The sequence below is a fragment of the Pinus tabuliformis genome, chromosome 2_2 (assembly GCF_031772625.1).
Source record: "Pinus tabuliformis cultivar Carrire ecotype Pingquan chromosome 2_2, CPIR1, whole genome shotgun sequence".
NCBI classification, from domain to species: Eukaryota; Viridiplantae; Streptophyta; class Pinopsida; order Pinales; family Pinaceae; genus Pinus; species Pinus tabuliformis.
In genome coordinates, this window is record NC_142300.1 from 1,043,715,077 (window position 1) to 1,043,730,908 (window position 15,832).

The following is a 15,832-nucleotide window of genomic DNA, read 5'->3' on the forward strand; positions in this document are numbered from 1 at the left end:
AGCTTGTCATCTGCAAATTCTGAAGTATATCTACCATCTTTTCTTTAACTGAGATGTACACAATTTTCTTTTTTTCAAATGGGAAGTACACAATTCTCCAAATCTCACCTATCACAACTTTTCTAGGGAGTATCTTATCCCAGCTTTTCCAGTGAGTTGAGTGAGTTGAGTTTAAAAAAATATCATATGATAAATGATTGGGTTGATACTGATATTAACTGGACTTACATGCCAGGGAAAAACAGCCAAATAAACTGGTTATGTATAAATCTGGAGCTAAATTTCAAGGAGAAATAGCCTGCAAACATGGATTTATTGTACTGTATAATTTCAATACATATATATACAGTATCAGATAATTACATGTACAAACAACTATCGTTAATCTTCGGGAAATAGGTCCGCCTTGGCAGGTCCATTGATGCATCGACCCAGATTATCAAACATTGAACCATGGCAGGGGCAATCGAAAGTTGAGTCTATAGGATTCCATTTCACAATACAGTTCATGTGTGGGCATATTGCTGCAATATTCAATCATAATATTTAAGAGAAACTCCAGTTGCAGGACTATAAAAAGACATTGAAGATAATTAAGGGAAATGAATAACCATCCAAATGAGAAACAGTTACCCGAGTATTTGTGAGTCAGTCCATTTTCATCTTTGTAAATGGCAAATTTTTTCGTGCCCTTTTCAATAACTGCTCCACTCCTTGGCTTCATATCTTCAATATCTATCGAATCTGCTCCAAGACCTGGTATGTGATCTTTGTAACCCTGTAAAAATATATTAATATAAGAATGAAGGGAAGTTGGTAGTAGAATATGCAGGAATTTTGTATTCTTTTCTGAAAGAGATTGAGTCAGGAATATGATCCACAATTACCTTTTGTAACTCTACTTTTCGGAGAGGAGAGAAGAAGAAGTATAAATATAAAGAGAGGAAGGGAATAGCCTAACTAAGTTAAGTTAATATTATTAATTTTTTTCCTTTTTTTTTTCTCTCTTTGTATTTATACTTTTATATCTCTTTGTATTTATACTTTTATATATATATATTATATATATATATATATATATAATTATAATTATAATTATAATTATAATTATAATTATAGTATTTTTATTTTTTACAATCCTCCTCTCAAACCATGAGACTTATTTTGAACTTGACACACCTACTTAGAAATAGAACTCCTTCTCTCTCTGTATTTATACCTTTCTTCTCTCCTCTTAAACCATGGAACTTGTTTTGGACTGGAAACATCTACTTACAAATAGCACTGTGGATCATATTCCGGACCCATTCTCTTCAAATTCTAAGCAATAAGGTAGAAAAATAAATGTTTTTTTTCTTTTTTCTTTTACATGAACTGTATGTGAAACTTCTTGCGCAACATTTTTCCCTGTTGTCTTTGATATAGGTGGCCGCCTCCCTGGATCATAGGCTATTTCCCAAGGGTTATTACGTTGGAGTATCATGTCTTTGATTAAGATGCCTCCTATAATCCCTCCAGTGATTCCTTGCCCACTGTCACCTGTACACATGGAGGCGAAAAAACCATTAAAAAAATATCAACATGTTAAACTAAGATCAAATTCAACTAAAAAAAATATCTGCATGGGGACTGTAATCCAACGGCAATTAAACAAAGGCTAAAAGATCAAATTCAACTATAGCTATAGCCCAAAACCCCATCTAGATCCCAATTCTCTGATATGCACTTTCAGGTCACATATATGAAGTTCCAGTAATCCAAAACCCTAAATGGATTTCGTTTCTGTGTCGGAAAATAGTATCGAAAACCTCGAGGGTTTAGAACCCAGAACTTCCAGTTTTGGCCTTTCCCTGATACACACCAATTAAGTCCACCAGCACGCAGAGGAGGAATCAATCACTAGACCTCCATGATCAACGAATCCCCCTCGAAGCTCGTCTTGTTAAATTGAATTGTGATGGAGCCCCAAGGAAACCGAAGGCCTCTGGATGCGGTTGGCATACTTGGAGGTTAAAGTAACTTGGCAAGTTGTCAGGTCATAAATAACTTTCCCAAACTACAAAATTGTGTAGCGAAGCTGAACAAGCAGCTCAGAAATGCATTCCATTACCTCCGAAGATTTTGGAATGTAAATCTTAATCTTATGACAAGTATCATTTGGTAACTTTATGAGGGAAAAAATTAAAAGAACTGTGGCCAATTTAAGGAGCAAGTCTTCGGAGCATTTAATTATTTGCCGATTTCGAGTTTAATTTAAAGAGTAGGTCTTATTTGCTGATTTCGAGTTTAATTTATCTGAGTCACATTAAATGAAACTTGTTGGGATCAAAATTTTAATTAGTTCATTTCTATCGCTTAGACATGTGCAGAAAAATTAATTAGTTTGTTTTCATACGTTAAACATTATATAGATTTAGACGATCACAAACATACCTCATCCCATCCCCAGTCGTAGATGACTAGCTAGCCATGTTAAATCCCAAATTACTAAGAAACTTAAATTAATCTTCCAAATTACTAACAAACTTATATTAATGAGTTCATTTCTATCGCTTAGACATGTGCACAAAAATTAATTAGTTCGTTTTTATACGTTAAACATTATATAGATTTAGACGATCACAAACATACCTCATCCCATCCCCAAGCGTAGATGACTATCTAGCCATGTTAAATCCCAAATTACTAAGAAACTTAAATTGATCTTCCAAATTACTAAGAAACTTATATTAACCTCAAGCGTGGATGATTATGATTATGATTATGATTATGATTATGATTATGATTATGATTATGATTATGATTATTGATTTTAAATGAAGTTGTTTTTAGTGCGATTTTTTGGAAGTTTTTTTGGTGGGGTTTTTCGATCTAATTTCTGTAAAATCCTTTATAGAAATCACAAGCTTAATAGGTAAGCCTTGCTAGGTAAGGCTTGCTCAATGAAAGTGCCCTAAAAGTTTGTCAGGATGCTGAATTCATATAAAGTCAAAGAACCAGTTTAAATAACACAATTCCAAATTTCACCTCAAATTTTTTCATCTAAAAGATCCAAAAAATCACACTAAAAACAACTCCATCCTAAAAATAAAAATTACCTATTATTATATAAAAGTTAATATTATTATTCTTCCATAATTAAGCATAGCATCTTGAAATGACATATCGAAAGAATCTTGAAAGCATCTTGGAATGACATCGAAGCCTCCCAAATTACTAAGAAAAAATAAAAATGACAGTATTATTATGGCTTAAATCCGAGCATCTTGGAATGACATATCGAAGAATAATAGAGAAGGTAAAAATTTCATAGTATCTAAAAACCTCATGTCATCTTCTAGTTAAGCAAAATCCTTATAGTGTTTTTTTATATTATATTTTATCTTCTAGTTAAGGAAAATTCTTAGTGTTTTTATATTATATTTTGAGTTTTAGATGGTATTTTAATGTTTCCTTTCTTTCATTTTAGTTTTAGTTATTTTCATAATCTTTAGCAAATATGGTAAGATTTAGCAATATTGTAATATTATTTGAGACATAATAATATTGTAAAATTTTTTGGAAAATTTGTTATAGTGAAATATTTACAATAGTTTACCAAATCCTTAGTGTTTTTATTATATTTTGAGTTTTAGATGGTATTCATTTTAGTTTTAGTTATTTTTAGTTATTTTCATAATCTTTAGCAAATATGTTTTAGTTATTTTTCATAATCTTTAGCAAATATTGTAAGATTTAGCAATATTGTAAGATTATTTGAGACAATTTGATAAAATTAATAATATTGTAAGATCTTTTGGACAAAAATTAATAATATTGTAAGATCTTTTGGACAATTTGTTATAATTAATAATATTGTAAGATCTTTTGGAAGATTTCTGGAAGATTTCTTATAGTGAAATATCTACAATAGTTTACCATTATATTGCTATGCAAAATGAAGATGAAAGTTGGAAGAAATATTAAAACAAAAATTAGCAATATTGTAATTTAGCAATATTGTAATATTATTTGAGACATAATAATATTGTAAAATTTTTTGGAAAATTTGTTATAGTGAAATATTTACAATAGTTTACCAAATCCTTAGTGTTTTTATTATATTTTGAGTTTTAGATGGTATTCATTTTAGTTTTAGTTATTTTTAGTTATTTTCATAATCTTTAGCAAATATGTTTTAGTTATTTTTCATAATCTTTAGCAAATATCGTAAGATTTAGCAATATTGTAAGATATTTAGCAATATTGTAAGATTATTTGAGACAATTTGATAAAATTAATAATATTGTAAGATCTTTTGGACAAAAATTAATAATATTGTAAGATCTTTTGGACAATTTGTTATAATTAATAATATTGTAAGATCTTTTGGAAGATTTCTGGAAGATTTCTTATAGTGAAATATCTACAATAGTTTACCATTATATTGCTATGCAAAATGAAGATGAAAGTTGGAAAAAATATTAAAACAAAAATTAGCAATATTGTAAATTTATTTGAGACAATTGGTTATAGTGAAATATCTACAATAATTTACCAACTATATTGCTATAATAATAGTTTCCCAACTATTTTGTTACCAACTATATTGCTATAATAATAGTTTACCAACTATATTGTTATAATAATATTGTAAGATTATTTGAGAAAATTTGTTATAATCAAATATCTACAATAGTTGGTAAGTGAAATATCTACAATAGTTTACCAACTATATTGCTATAATAATATTGTAAGATTATTTGCGAAAATTTGTTATAATCAAATATCTACAACAGTTGGTAAGTGAAATATCTACACTAGTTTACCAACTATATTGGTATAATAATATTGTAAGATTATTTGAGAAAATTTGTTATAATCAAATATCTACCATAGTTTACCAACTATCGATTTGTTATAGTCAAATATCTACAATAGTTTACCAATTATATTGGTATAATAATATATTATATTGGTATAATAATATTGTAAGATTATTTGAGACAATTTGTTAGAATTAATAATAGTTTACCAATTATATTGCTATAGTAATATTGTAAGATTATTTGAGACAATTTGTTAGAATTAATAATACTGTAAGATTTTTTGAGATAATTTGTTATAGTGAAATATCTACAATAGTTTACCAATTATATTGGTATGGTGAAATATCTACAATAGTTTACCAATTATATTGGTATGGTGAAATATCTACAATAGTTTATTAATTATATTGGTATAAAAAGTGAAGGTGAAAGTTGAAAGAAATATTAAAAAAAGAATTAATAATATTGTAAGAAAATTGAAAAAAAAATGGTATGAAAAATGAAAGTGAAAATTGAAAGAATTAAAAAAAAAAAAAATCTTACTAATTTTATGAGAAGTGAGAACAATTGGTTAGAATTAATAATATTACGAATTATATTGGTATGAAAAATGAAAGAGAAAATTGAAAAACAAATTGGTATGAAAAAGATTTGTTGATACATAGTGAAATTAAAAAATAGCTTACGAATTATATTGGTATGAAAAATGAAAGAGAAAATTGAAAAACAAATTGGTATGAAAAAGATTTGTTGATACATAGTGAAATTAAAAAATAGCTTACGAATTATATTGGTATGAAAAATGAAAGAGAAAATTGAAAAAAAAATGGTATGAAAAATGAAAGTGAAAATTGAAAGAATTAAAAAAAAAAAAAATCTTACTAATTTTATGAGAAGTGAGAACAATTGGTTAGAATTAATAATATTACGAATTATATTGGTATGAAAAATGAAAGAGAAAATTGAAAAACAAATTGGTATGAAAAATGAAAAAATTGGTATGAAAAATGAAAGAGAAAAAAAAAATATATTGGTATGAAAAATGAAAGAGAAAATTGAAAAACAAATTGGTATGAAAAATGAAAAAATTGGTATGAAAAATGAAAGAGAAAAAAAAAATGGTATGAAAAATGAAAGTGAAAATTGAAGGAATTAAAAAAAAAAAAATCTTACTAATTTTATGAGAAGTGAGAACAATTGGTTAGAATTAATAATATTGTAAGATTTGTTGATAAATAGTGAAATTAAAAAACAGCTATAATATTGTAAGATTTGTTGATACATAGTGAAATTAAAAAATAGCTTACGAATTATATTGGTATGAAAAATGAAAGAGAAAATTGAAAAAAAAAATGGTATGAAAAATGAGAGTAAAAAATTGAAAGAAAAAAAAAATCTTACTAATTTTATGAGAAGTGAGAAGTTTTAGTTATTTTGATAAATTTTAAAACAATGATATTTAAAGTAATAAATAATATAATTATATATTTCATAATATATGATATTTAAAGTAATAAATAATATAATTATATATTTCATAATATATAAAATTTAATGTGATGAATTGCTTTGGTGAAATATTCAAGATAATTTTCTTTAATTATCTTATTATATATATAATAATATTATTATATAATAATATTATTATAAAATATTATAAAATGTGTTGTCTTATTATTATATATATAATAATATTATTATAAAATGTGTTGTGATTCTTAATATTATAAAATGTGTTGTGATGAATCATTCTAGTGAAATATCCCTGAGAGATTAGATGTCGTATTATTATAAAAAAAATCTTTGATGAATTGTTCTAATAAACTATCCAGATATCGTATTATTATAAAAAAAAAAATTCTAAAATTTCATAAAATTTGATGAATTGTTCTAATAAACTATCCATAATATGTGTTGTGATTCTTAATATTATAAAATGTGTTGTGATGAATCATTCTAGTGAAATATCCCTGAGAGATTAGATGTCGTATTATTATAAAAAAATTCTCAAAATTTTCATAAAATTTGATGAATTGTTCTAATAAACTATCCAGATATCGTATTATTATAAAAAAAAAAATTCTAAAATTTCATAAAATTTGATGAATTGTTCTAATAAACTATCCATAATAACCTGCCGATTGTTCTAATAAACTATCCATAATAACTTTCCGATTGTATTGCTATTAGAGAAATTATGTTTAGAATTTCTATGAAAAAGAAGTTAGGGATATCGTATTATTATAAAAAAGTTCTCTAAAAATTTCATAAAATTTGATGAATTGTTCTAATAAACTATCCATAATAACCTGTCGATTGTTCTAATAAACTTTCCATACTAACTTGCCGATTGTATTGCTATTAGAGAAGTTATGTTTAGAGTTTCTATGAAAAAGTTGTCTTTAGAGTTTCTATGAGGAAAAAATATAATTGTATTAATAAAGAAGTATTAAGAACCTAGTATGAGTCCAATCATTATAATAATCCTCGAGTCCAATCATGATAATCGTTACGATGAAACTGAGAAGAGATTATTGAAATTAGAAGAGATCAATGATCAATAAAGAATGAGTTATTGCATTGCCTAACCTTTTGAGGTGGAGATGAATGCAAACAAACCTGGTATGCAGTAGTATGTATGGGAGGATGTAAATAATTATGCTATCATTTTGAGATGTAAATCATTATGCTATCATTTTGGTAGGCAGTAGGATCCATGCGAGGATGTAAATCATTATGCTATCGAGGATGTAAATCATTATGCTATCATTTTGAGATGTAAATTATTATGCTATCATTTTGAAAATGTGTCCTAGTCGGGTCATGAACTACGTTATATATAACAGGCAACTTTATAGGCAACTCTGTGCCCTCGTTCAAACTATAAAGAAATAGAAGCACTATTTGAAAGAAAATAAAACCATTGTCCACACTCATCATCACTAAAAGATATAAAACTATAAAGAAAACTATAAAAAAATGGAAGCACTATTTGAAAGAAAATAGTCATTATAGTATTATATCCATATAAAAGGATATGGAAGCACTATTTGAAAGAAAATAGCCATTATAGTATTATATCCATATAAAAGGATATGGAAGCACTATTTGAAAGAAAATAGCCATTATAGTATTATATCCATATAAAAGGATATAAAATTATAAAGAAAACTATAAAAAGATATTTTATAAAACTATAAAGAAACCTATAAAATTTTTTATAATGGAAGCACTATTTGAAAGAATCTATATAAAAGGATATCTATATAAAAGGATATAAAGAAAATATTATATCCATATCTATATCTATATAAAAGGATATCTATATAAAAGGATATAAAGAAAATATTATATCCATATCTATATCTATATAAAGGATATAAAGAAAACTATAAAAAAATGGAAGCACTATTTGAAAGAAAAGTCAAATAAAACTATTGTCCACACACACCAATCACTAGCCACTATATAAGGATATAAAGAAAACTATAAAAAAATGGAAGCACTATTTGAAAGAAAAGTCAAATAAAACTATTGTCCACACCAATCACTATATAAGGATATAAAGAAAACTATAAAAAAATGGAAGCACTATTTGAAAGAAAAGTCAAATAAAACTATTGTCCACACCAATCACTAGCCACTATAGTATTTTTGTAATCACTACTAATAACTAGCCACTATAGTATTTTTGACCATTGATCCACTACTAATCACTCGCCACTATAGTATTATATTTGAAAGAAAACAAAACAATTGATCCACTACTAATCACTAGCCACTATAGTATTTTTGGATATAGAGTAAACTTCAACATACTTTGGTCCACTACTAATCACTAGCCACTATATTATTTTTGGATATAGAGTAAACTTCAACATACTTTAACATACTATATAGTATTTTTGGAATCACTACTAATCACTAGCCACTATAGTATTATATCACTATAAAAAATCCCTATAAAAAAATGGAAACACTATTGGAAAGAAAACAAAACCATTGTCCACTACTAATCACTAGCCACTATAGTGGATTTGGATATAGAGTAAGCTTCAACATACTAAATCACTAGCCACTATAGTATTTCTATAGTATTTTTGGATATAGAGTAAACTTCAACATACTTTAACATACTATATAGTATTTTTGGAATCACTACTAATCACTAGCCACTATAGTATTATATCACTGTAAAAAATCCCTATAAAAAAATGGAAACACTATTGGAAAGAAAACAAAACCATTGTCCACTACTAATCACTAGCCACTATAGTGGATTTGGATATAGAGTAAGCTTCAACATACTAAATTAGCCACTATAGTATTTTTGGATATAGAGTAAACTTCAACATACTTTAACATACTATATAGTATTTTTGGAATCACTACTAATCACTAGCCACTATAGTATTATATCACTATAAAAAAATCCCTATAAAAAAATGGAAACACTATTGGAAAGAAAACAAAACCATTGTCCACTACTAATCACTAGCCACTATAGTGGATTTGGATATAGAGTAAGCTTCAACATACTAAACAATAACCACTGTAGTATTTTTGGATATAGAGTAAGTTTCAACATCCTAAAATTTTTGAAATAATTTCATTAAATCATCTTTGAAATAAGCTCATTTAATCATATTTTATAAAAGGATAAGTACTAATAAGTTAGTAGACATAATTCCAAAGCCACCTACGTCCAAGATTATTGCTTTGGAAAATTTATGCAAATGAAAATCCATGATGCATACACAATGAGACATATATGGAAGATGAAAGAATTTAAAAATGTATTTCACTATTGAAAACTTTTAAAAGATATTTCAATAGTGAACGGACCACTGTTTTTCCAGAGGTGTCTTTAAGGTTAACTATCATCTCCGGAATGGATTGCTTAAAAACAAGGTAAACTCTACATGTCTAAAGATGTAATATTGCATATTATTAGCGATATTCAAACCTCCAAGTTTGTGAGAATCTGCCGAACAGTTCACTCCAAATCCTGAATAATTCAGGAAGCAAGCTAATTCGCGTTGTTTGATGAGATCACGTAGTATCAGGTAGTTGATTAGGTAATGATTTAGTTATAGCTAGAGATGCCAGTTTGTATTTATGAAAGGAACGCCGAAAGAGGGAAGAATCAACGAATATAAACCACATCTGAAAAAAAAGACTAAGAAAAGAACTCGCAAGACAAATCTATTTTTCAATATGCTTGATATTTTTCTATTAGGAAGAAAATTATGGTCAGCCTAGCCAGTGAGGTTCTGATCAACCCCCTTATCTAATGGTTTGCCTTTACGTTATAGAAGTATTATAGAAGTATGTGTATTGACATAGAATGCAAGATGTAACTCAACTCGTTTTATTGGAGGATGAATACTATGTTGCACTAAATTTGAAATTATATCTCGTTATAATAAATTTGAAATTACATCTCGTAAGAGTATTTTTTAGGTTAAAAATGAAACTCGAAGAAAAAGTTATTCTATCAACAACAATGTTGAGAAAGCTAACGAGATTCAAAATTTGGAAAGGGATATATATATATATAAAATCAAATTTCTAACCCTTATTAGAATGAAATTCTAATAATGAATGAGTGTTTACATTTTAAAATTGGAAATTGGAAGAAATATAGTTGAAAATATAATTTTAAAATTTATAAGGTATTGAATGAGTATTTACATTTAAAATTTGAAGAAGAAATATATATAAGGAAAAATTATTCTATTAACAACATTGTTGAGAAAACTAACGAGATTCAAGATGAAAATGTAAATTATAAGAGTAAAAAATTTGGAAAGGGATATATATATATATATAATCAAATTTCTAACACTTATTAGAATGAAATTCCAATAATGAATGAGTATTTACATTTTAAAATTTGAAGGAGAAATATAATTTTTTTTTTTTAATTTAAAAAAGAAATAAATATATAATGAAGAAAGATATAATGATAAATATATAATGAAGAAAGATATAATGAGATAAGTTGAAAATTTTTAGATTTTTTTTTTTTTTTAAATCTAAAAAGAAATATATAATAAAGAAACATATATAATGAGATAAGTTGAAAATATGAATATGAATTTTTAGAATTTTTTTAAATTCAGAAAAGAAGAATAAGATAAGTTGAAAATATGAATATGAATTTTTAGAATTTTTTTAAATTCAGAAAAGAAGAATATATAATGAAAAAACATATAATAAGATAAGTTGAAAATATGAATTTTTACACTTAATTAATCTAAAAAGAAATATATAGTTAAGAAACATATAATGAGCTAGACTTCCTCAATTGTGGCGAGACTAAGTCCTCCTCAAATGATTTTGTGGTAATTTGGTAATTTTATAATTAGGAAAATAAACGACTCTATATTTGTGATGGTAATTGATAGGCTCAACCAAATATGAATTCTGTTACCTAAATACCATTAAAACACTAGTGCATTCAGAAATCTATCTAATAGATTTCTCAATGAATAATAGATTTCCAATTAAAAAAAGTTGGACAAAGTTGAAGATATGTAAAATTTTACAAATAATAATAAATTTCCAATTAAAAAAAGTGGGACAAACTTGAAGATAGGTATAATTTTGCAAATAAAAGTATTTAGTGGTGCATTCATTCCAAATTTTGAGGGATAACAATTGAAACACTTGAAATGAAAATTCCATTTATATTCAACACTCTTAAATGATAAGAGTCCAAAATTATACTACAACGATCCACACTTCTAATGTCTAATTCCCTTTTGAAACCCATTTTAGGTATTTTCCTCCATCTTCTTTGGATATTTATTTGGATATTATAAATAGAAGAGAAAGAAGAACGATGATTAAACATATCGAAAATGTAGAATTCAGGAGAATAAATACCATGATTAAGGAACTTGGCTTGAATGAAAATTTCATTTATATTCAACGCTCTTAAATCATTAAGAGTCCAAAATTATACTATAACTATCCACACTTCTAATGTCTAATTCCCATTTCAAACCCATTTTAGGTATTTTCCTCCATCTTCTTTGGATATTATAAATAGAAAAGAAAGAAGAATGATCATTAAACATATCGAAAATGTAGAGTTCGGGAGAATAAATACTATGATTAAGGAACTTGGCTTGAAAGCGTTCCTTATTAGAAACTTGGGAGAATAAATACTATGATTAAGGAAATTTTTTTGAAAGCATTCTTGATTGGAAAATTTGTTGGCATTATGATTCAAGTGTTGTCCTTGATGGCAACTCACTCAGAGGATGGTACAAGTGCTCAGAGGTTGGTACAAGTGATGGCATCTTAATCAGAAGACAGATCTCAGTACAGCATGCCAAGGAAGCTCATACACGCCGTTTCGTTAAGCCCAAGTCGCGTGTACACGCTAGTTCGATTCATAAAAAGCGCGTGTATGTGGAAAGGTTCCTTTGGTCCATGGTGGTTAGTCCTTGGAAGTTGTGTCTATGATTTCGGACCATTGTGTCTTGACGGGCGTGTCGATCCCTAGTTTTGAAGTTGATGGTATTGTGTTACTATGGTTTTGGCTCTTGGTATTGAGCTAGGCCTAAGACTATATAAGGAGAAGAAGATCATTAGGCAAAATCATCTTTCGACAAGGGCTTGAATATCTAAGAGTGAAAGAGATCTGATTTGCAGGTGCTGGGTTGCTTGATTTAAGCCAAGGAGAGATCACATTGGTTGATGGAAGACTAGATCTAAGGATAGATCGGGATCTAATGGTTTGAAATGCACTATCATGATATGGTTGATTATGCTTATTTCTAGATCTGCATATTGTCGCAATGCTATGTTCTGGGTCTAACTAATGTCTGGTACAGCTGCAAATTGAGAAAGTTTATTTTTAGATCTGTACGCAGGTTGGCTTCGGTAAAAGAGCGTGTATACGCGGGTTTGTCTCCTTGAAGTAGCGTATATCTTTTGAAGCTTGTTTTTGGGTTTACAGTGGGGTCTGACAGTTATTGCAGAGTTCTGTAGTCTGCTCTGTGTTCTGATAACTGGTGATTGACAGGGTTCAGTGGTTCAGTGATTCAGAGTTTGGTTGTTTTATGCTTCAATGATCTGTTGTGGAAATTGAATGAATTGTGGTCTTCAGATTGTAATGTTGTGCTTCAGGAATATTCAAGTCTGAAAATGTATGAAAGGTGATACCTGAAGAAAAGAAGATTGTAGGTCAGCACCTACGTACTAGTATCTTGGCTAGTACAAGAACAAAGGGGGTTGGAGCTCCCTTCCAAGGAAGTTTGGAGAACGAGAGAAGGTTGTAGCCTTCTGCAGGTTGTAGCCTGCGTACTGGTATAAGGCTGCACCAGTACAAAAGATTGTAAACTGAAGTTTCTTAAAGAAAGATAGAGATAACTTGCAGCAGGTGGTTTTCACCCACATTGGGTTTCCACCTTATATCTTGGTGTTCATGTGTGTGACTTTTGATCCGTTCTGTTATACTGCATCTGCTTACTGTTAATGTGCTGAATAATGTCCTGATGAACTTAACTGAAGAATAAGCTAACTAAGTTATGAGTTTTCTGCTTATACGCTGTTTTATTTAGTCACAGTAGCGTGTACACGCTGTTTTACTTAACTGAAGTAGCGTATACTTTTCTGAGCATTGAAAAGGTTTGATTGATCTGATAATACTGATTCACCCCCCCTCTCAGTATTATTTCCAACAATTGGTATCAGAGCAGGTCCTTCAGGGAAGCTTGATCGCTTGAAGGTAGATCATTCATCATGAGCAACTACGAGAAAGAAGCATCAATCAGGCCACCGGTTTTTGATGGAACAAATTTCAATTATTGGAAGGTAAGAGTTACTGCATATCTTCAATCTCTTGGTACAGAAGTTTGGAACATTGTAGAAACAGGCTATGCTTTTCCTTCAGTTACTCCTACAGATCCAGCTGAGAAAAAGACATATGAAACAAATGCAAAAGCAGTCAGTACTCTATTAGGAAGTATATCCCAAACAGAATTCATGAAGGTCATGCACTTCAAATCAGCAAAAGAGATATGGGACAAAATGATCACTAGCTATGAAGGAGATGAACAGGTAAAGGAAGCTAAACTTCAAACTCTCAGGATTCAATATGAGACTCTCAAGATGTATAATGATGAAAGTGTGGCAAATTATTTTCTTCGGGTAGACGAGATTGTTAATTGTATGAAAAATTTGGGTGAAGAAATAAAAGAGACTATAGTAGTTTCAAAGATTCTAAGATCATTATCCCCCAAGTTTGAATCTAAAGTATCTGCAATAGAAGAAAAGGAAAATCTCAAAGTTCTCACTATGTCTCAGTTACATGGAATTCTAACTGCTTATGAAATGAGAAAGGGAGGTCCATCAGACAGAAGGGAAGCTGCTTTTAAGGCATCAGGAAAAGAAGATTACTATGAGGCAAGCCATGTTCCAGAAGAAGAGGAAGAAGAATCAAATTTTGTTAGAAATCTTCAAAGGGGTGCTGGAAGGTTCAGAGGTAAGCTACCTTTCAAATGCTTTGCTTGTGGAAGAGTAGGTCATTATGCTGCAAAATGTCCTAATAAAGATAAAGGAAAAGAACCTGCTAGATGGAATAAGAAACAAAGTGCAAATAAGAAAAGCTACTACACCCATGAAGATAGTGATGGCTTATCAAACAGTGATGAAGATGAACAAGGTAATAAATATAAGCTATTAATGGCATTTGAAGATGATGATTATGAGGATGCTGTAGATGTGGATAATCTCTATAATGAAATTACTAGACTCAAGAGATGCATAGAAGAAAAGAGTGTGATCATTGATACTTTGCAATTTCAAATTGATGAAAAGGAAAAACATCTTGAAAAACTAGAAGGTGAAATTGTTGGTCTCAGAAAAGAAATTGAGAAAACAAAAGCTATTAATCTTAAGTTTGTCAAAGGATCTGAAACTTTGGATGAGATTATCAATGTGCAGCGGTCTCCTCTAAACAAGACAGGTTTGGGCTATAATGGAGAAACCTCTAAAGCATCCACCTCAAAGAATTATCTTGATGCAGCAAGAAGAAATGAGCAGAAGAACAATGAAGATAATCAGGTAAAGCAGGGACGAATTACAAACAGAAACTATCAGGGACAATCCTTCTTAAGGGTGAACAAAAGCTACAACCAACCACAGGTAAAATCTTCTCAGTTTGGCACAAGAATAGATGAAAATAGAAATTACAATCAGTTGGCTGGTAGATTCAATAACCGCAGAAGCTTCTTCAATGGACAATGCTTTTCTTGCCATAACTTTGGTCACAAAGCAGCTCAATGTGTTGCATATAAAACAATCATGACTAGGGAAGCTCAAAAACAAAGAAGTATGACAGGGATTACAAAGAGGACCTATAACAACTTTTCGGTTCTTGAAAATGAAGTTGAATGTTCTATTTGCAATAATTTTGGTCATAAAGAATCTGAATGCAGGAGCAGGTTTCAGGAGAAAAAGGAACAAGCCACGAGCACCAAAAAATGGAGAATAAAAGAACCTCAGACAGAAAGATGTGGGATAGCGTTTTATGCAGAAGGACAGGAAAATCTATGGTACATTGACAGTGGATGTTCGAAACATATGACAGGTGATAAAGAAAAACTTGAATCTTATTCTACTTTAGAAAAGGGAAAGAAAGTTTCTTTTGGAAATGATACTCCTGCAACTATAAAAGGAAAAGGTATTGCTCCTTTGAAAGAAAAGGTCAAGGCTGGAAATGTTTTGTATGTTGATGGATTGAAGCATAATCTTCTAAGTGTCAGTCAGATGTGTGATCAAAAAACCGAGGTTATTTTCAGATCGAATGGATGTCTTGTTCGTGATCTTGATACAGGTAAAACAGTTCTCAAAGGCAAAAGAACTCCAAATAATCTGTACATATTTGAAGAAGGACAACAACAATGCTATCTTAGCAAGGATGAAGAGCACTGGCTATGGCATCGAAGGTTGGGACATCTAAGCTTCTCACAAATAAGAAAAGCATGCAAATATCAGGCAGTTCGCGA

At 29.1% G+C, this 15,832-nt stretch overlaps 1 protein-coding gene across 1 annotated transcript in view; it reads right to left on the minus strand.

Annotated features, from left to right (window-relative positions):
* Positions 1–277: 277 nt before the first annotated feature.
* The window catches only part of LOC149196939 (uncharacterized), a 64,446-nt gene continuing 48,891 nt past the window's right edge, over positions 278–15,832 (minus strand). Inside the window, exons 9-11 of the mRNA XM_089405690.1 lie at positions 1,370–1,539; positions 634–778; positions 278–524 (exon numbers count right to left, since the gene is read on the minus strand). Of these exons, the coding sequence (XP_089261816.1) occupies positions 382–524; positions 634–778; positions 1,370–1,539 (458 nt within the window). The 3' untranslated portion in view covers positions 278–381. The remainder of the gene's footprint in view (positions 525–633; positions 779–1,369; positions 1,540–15,832) is intronic.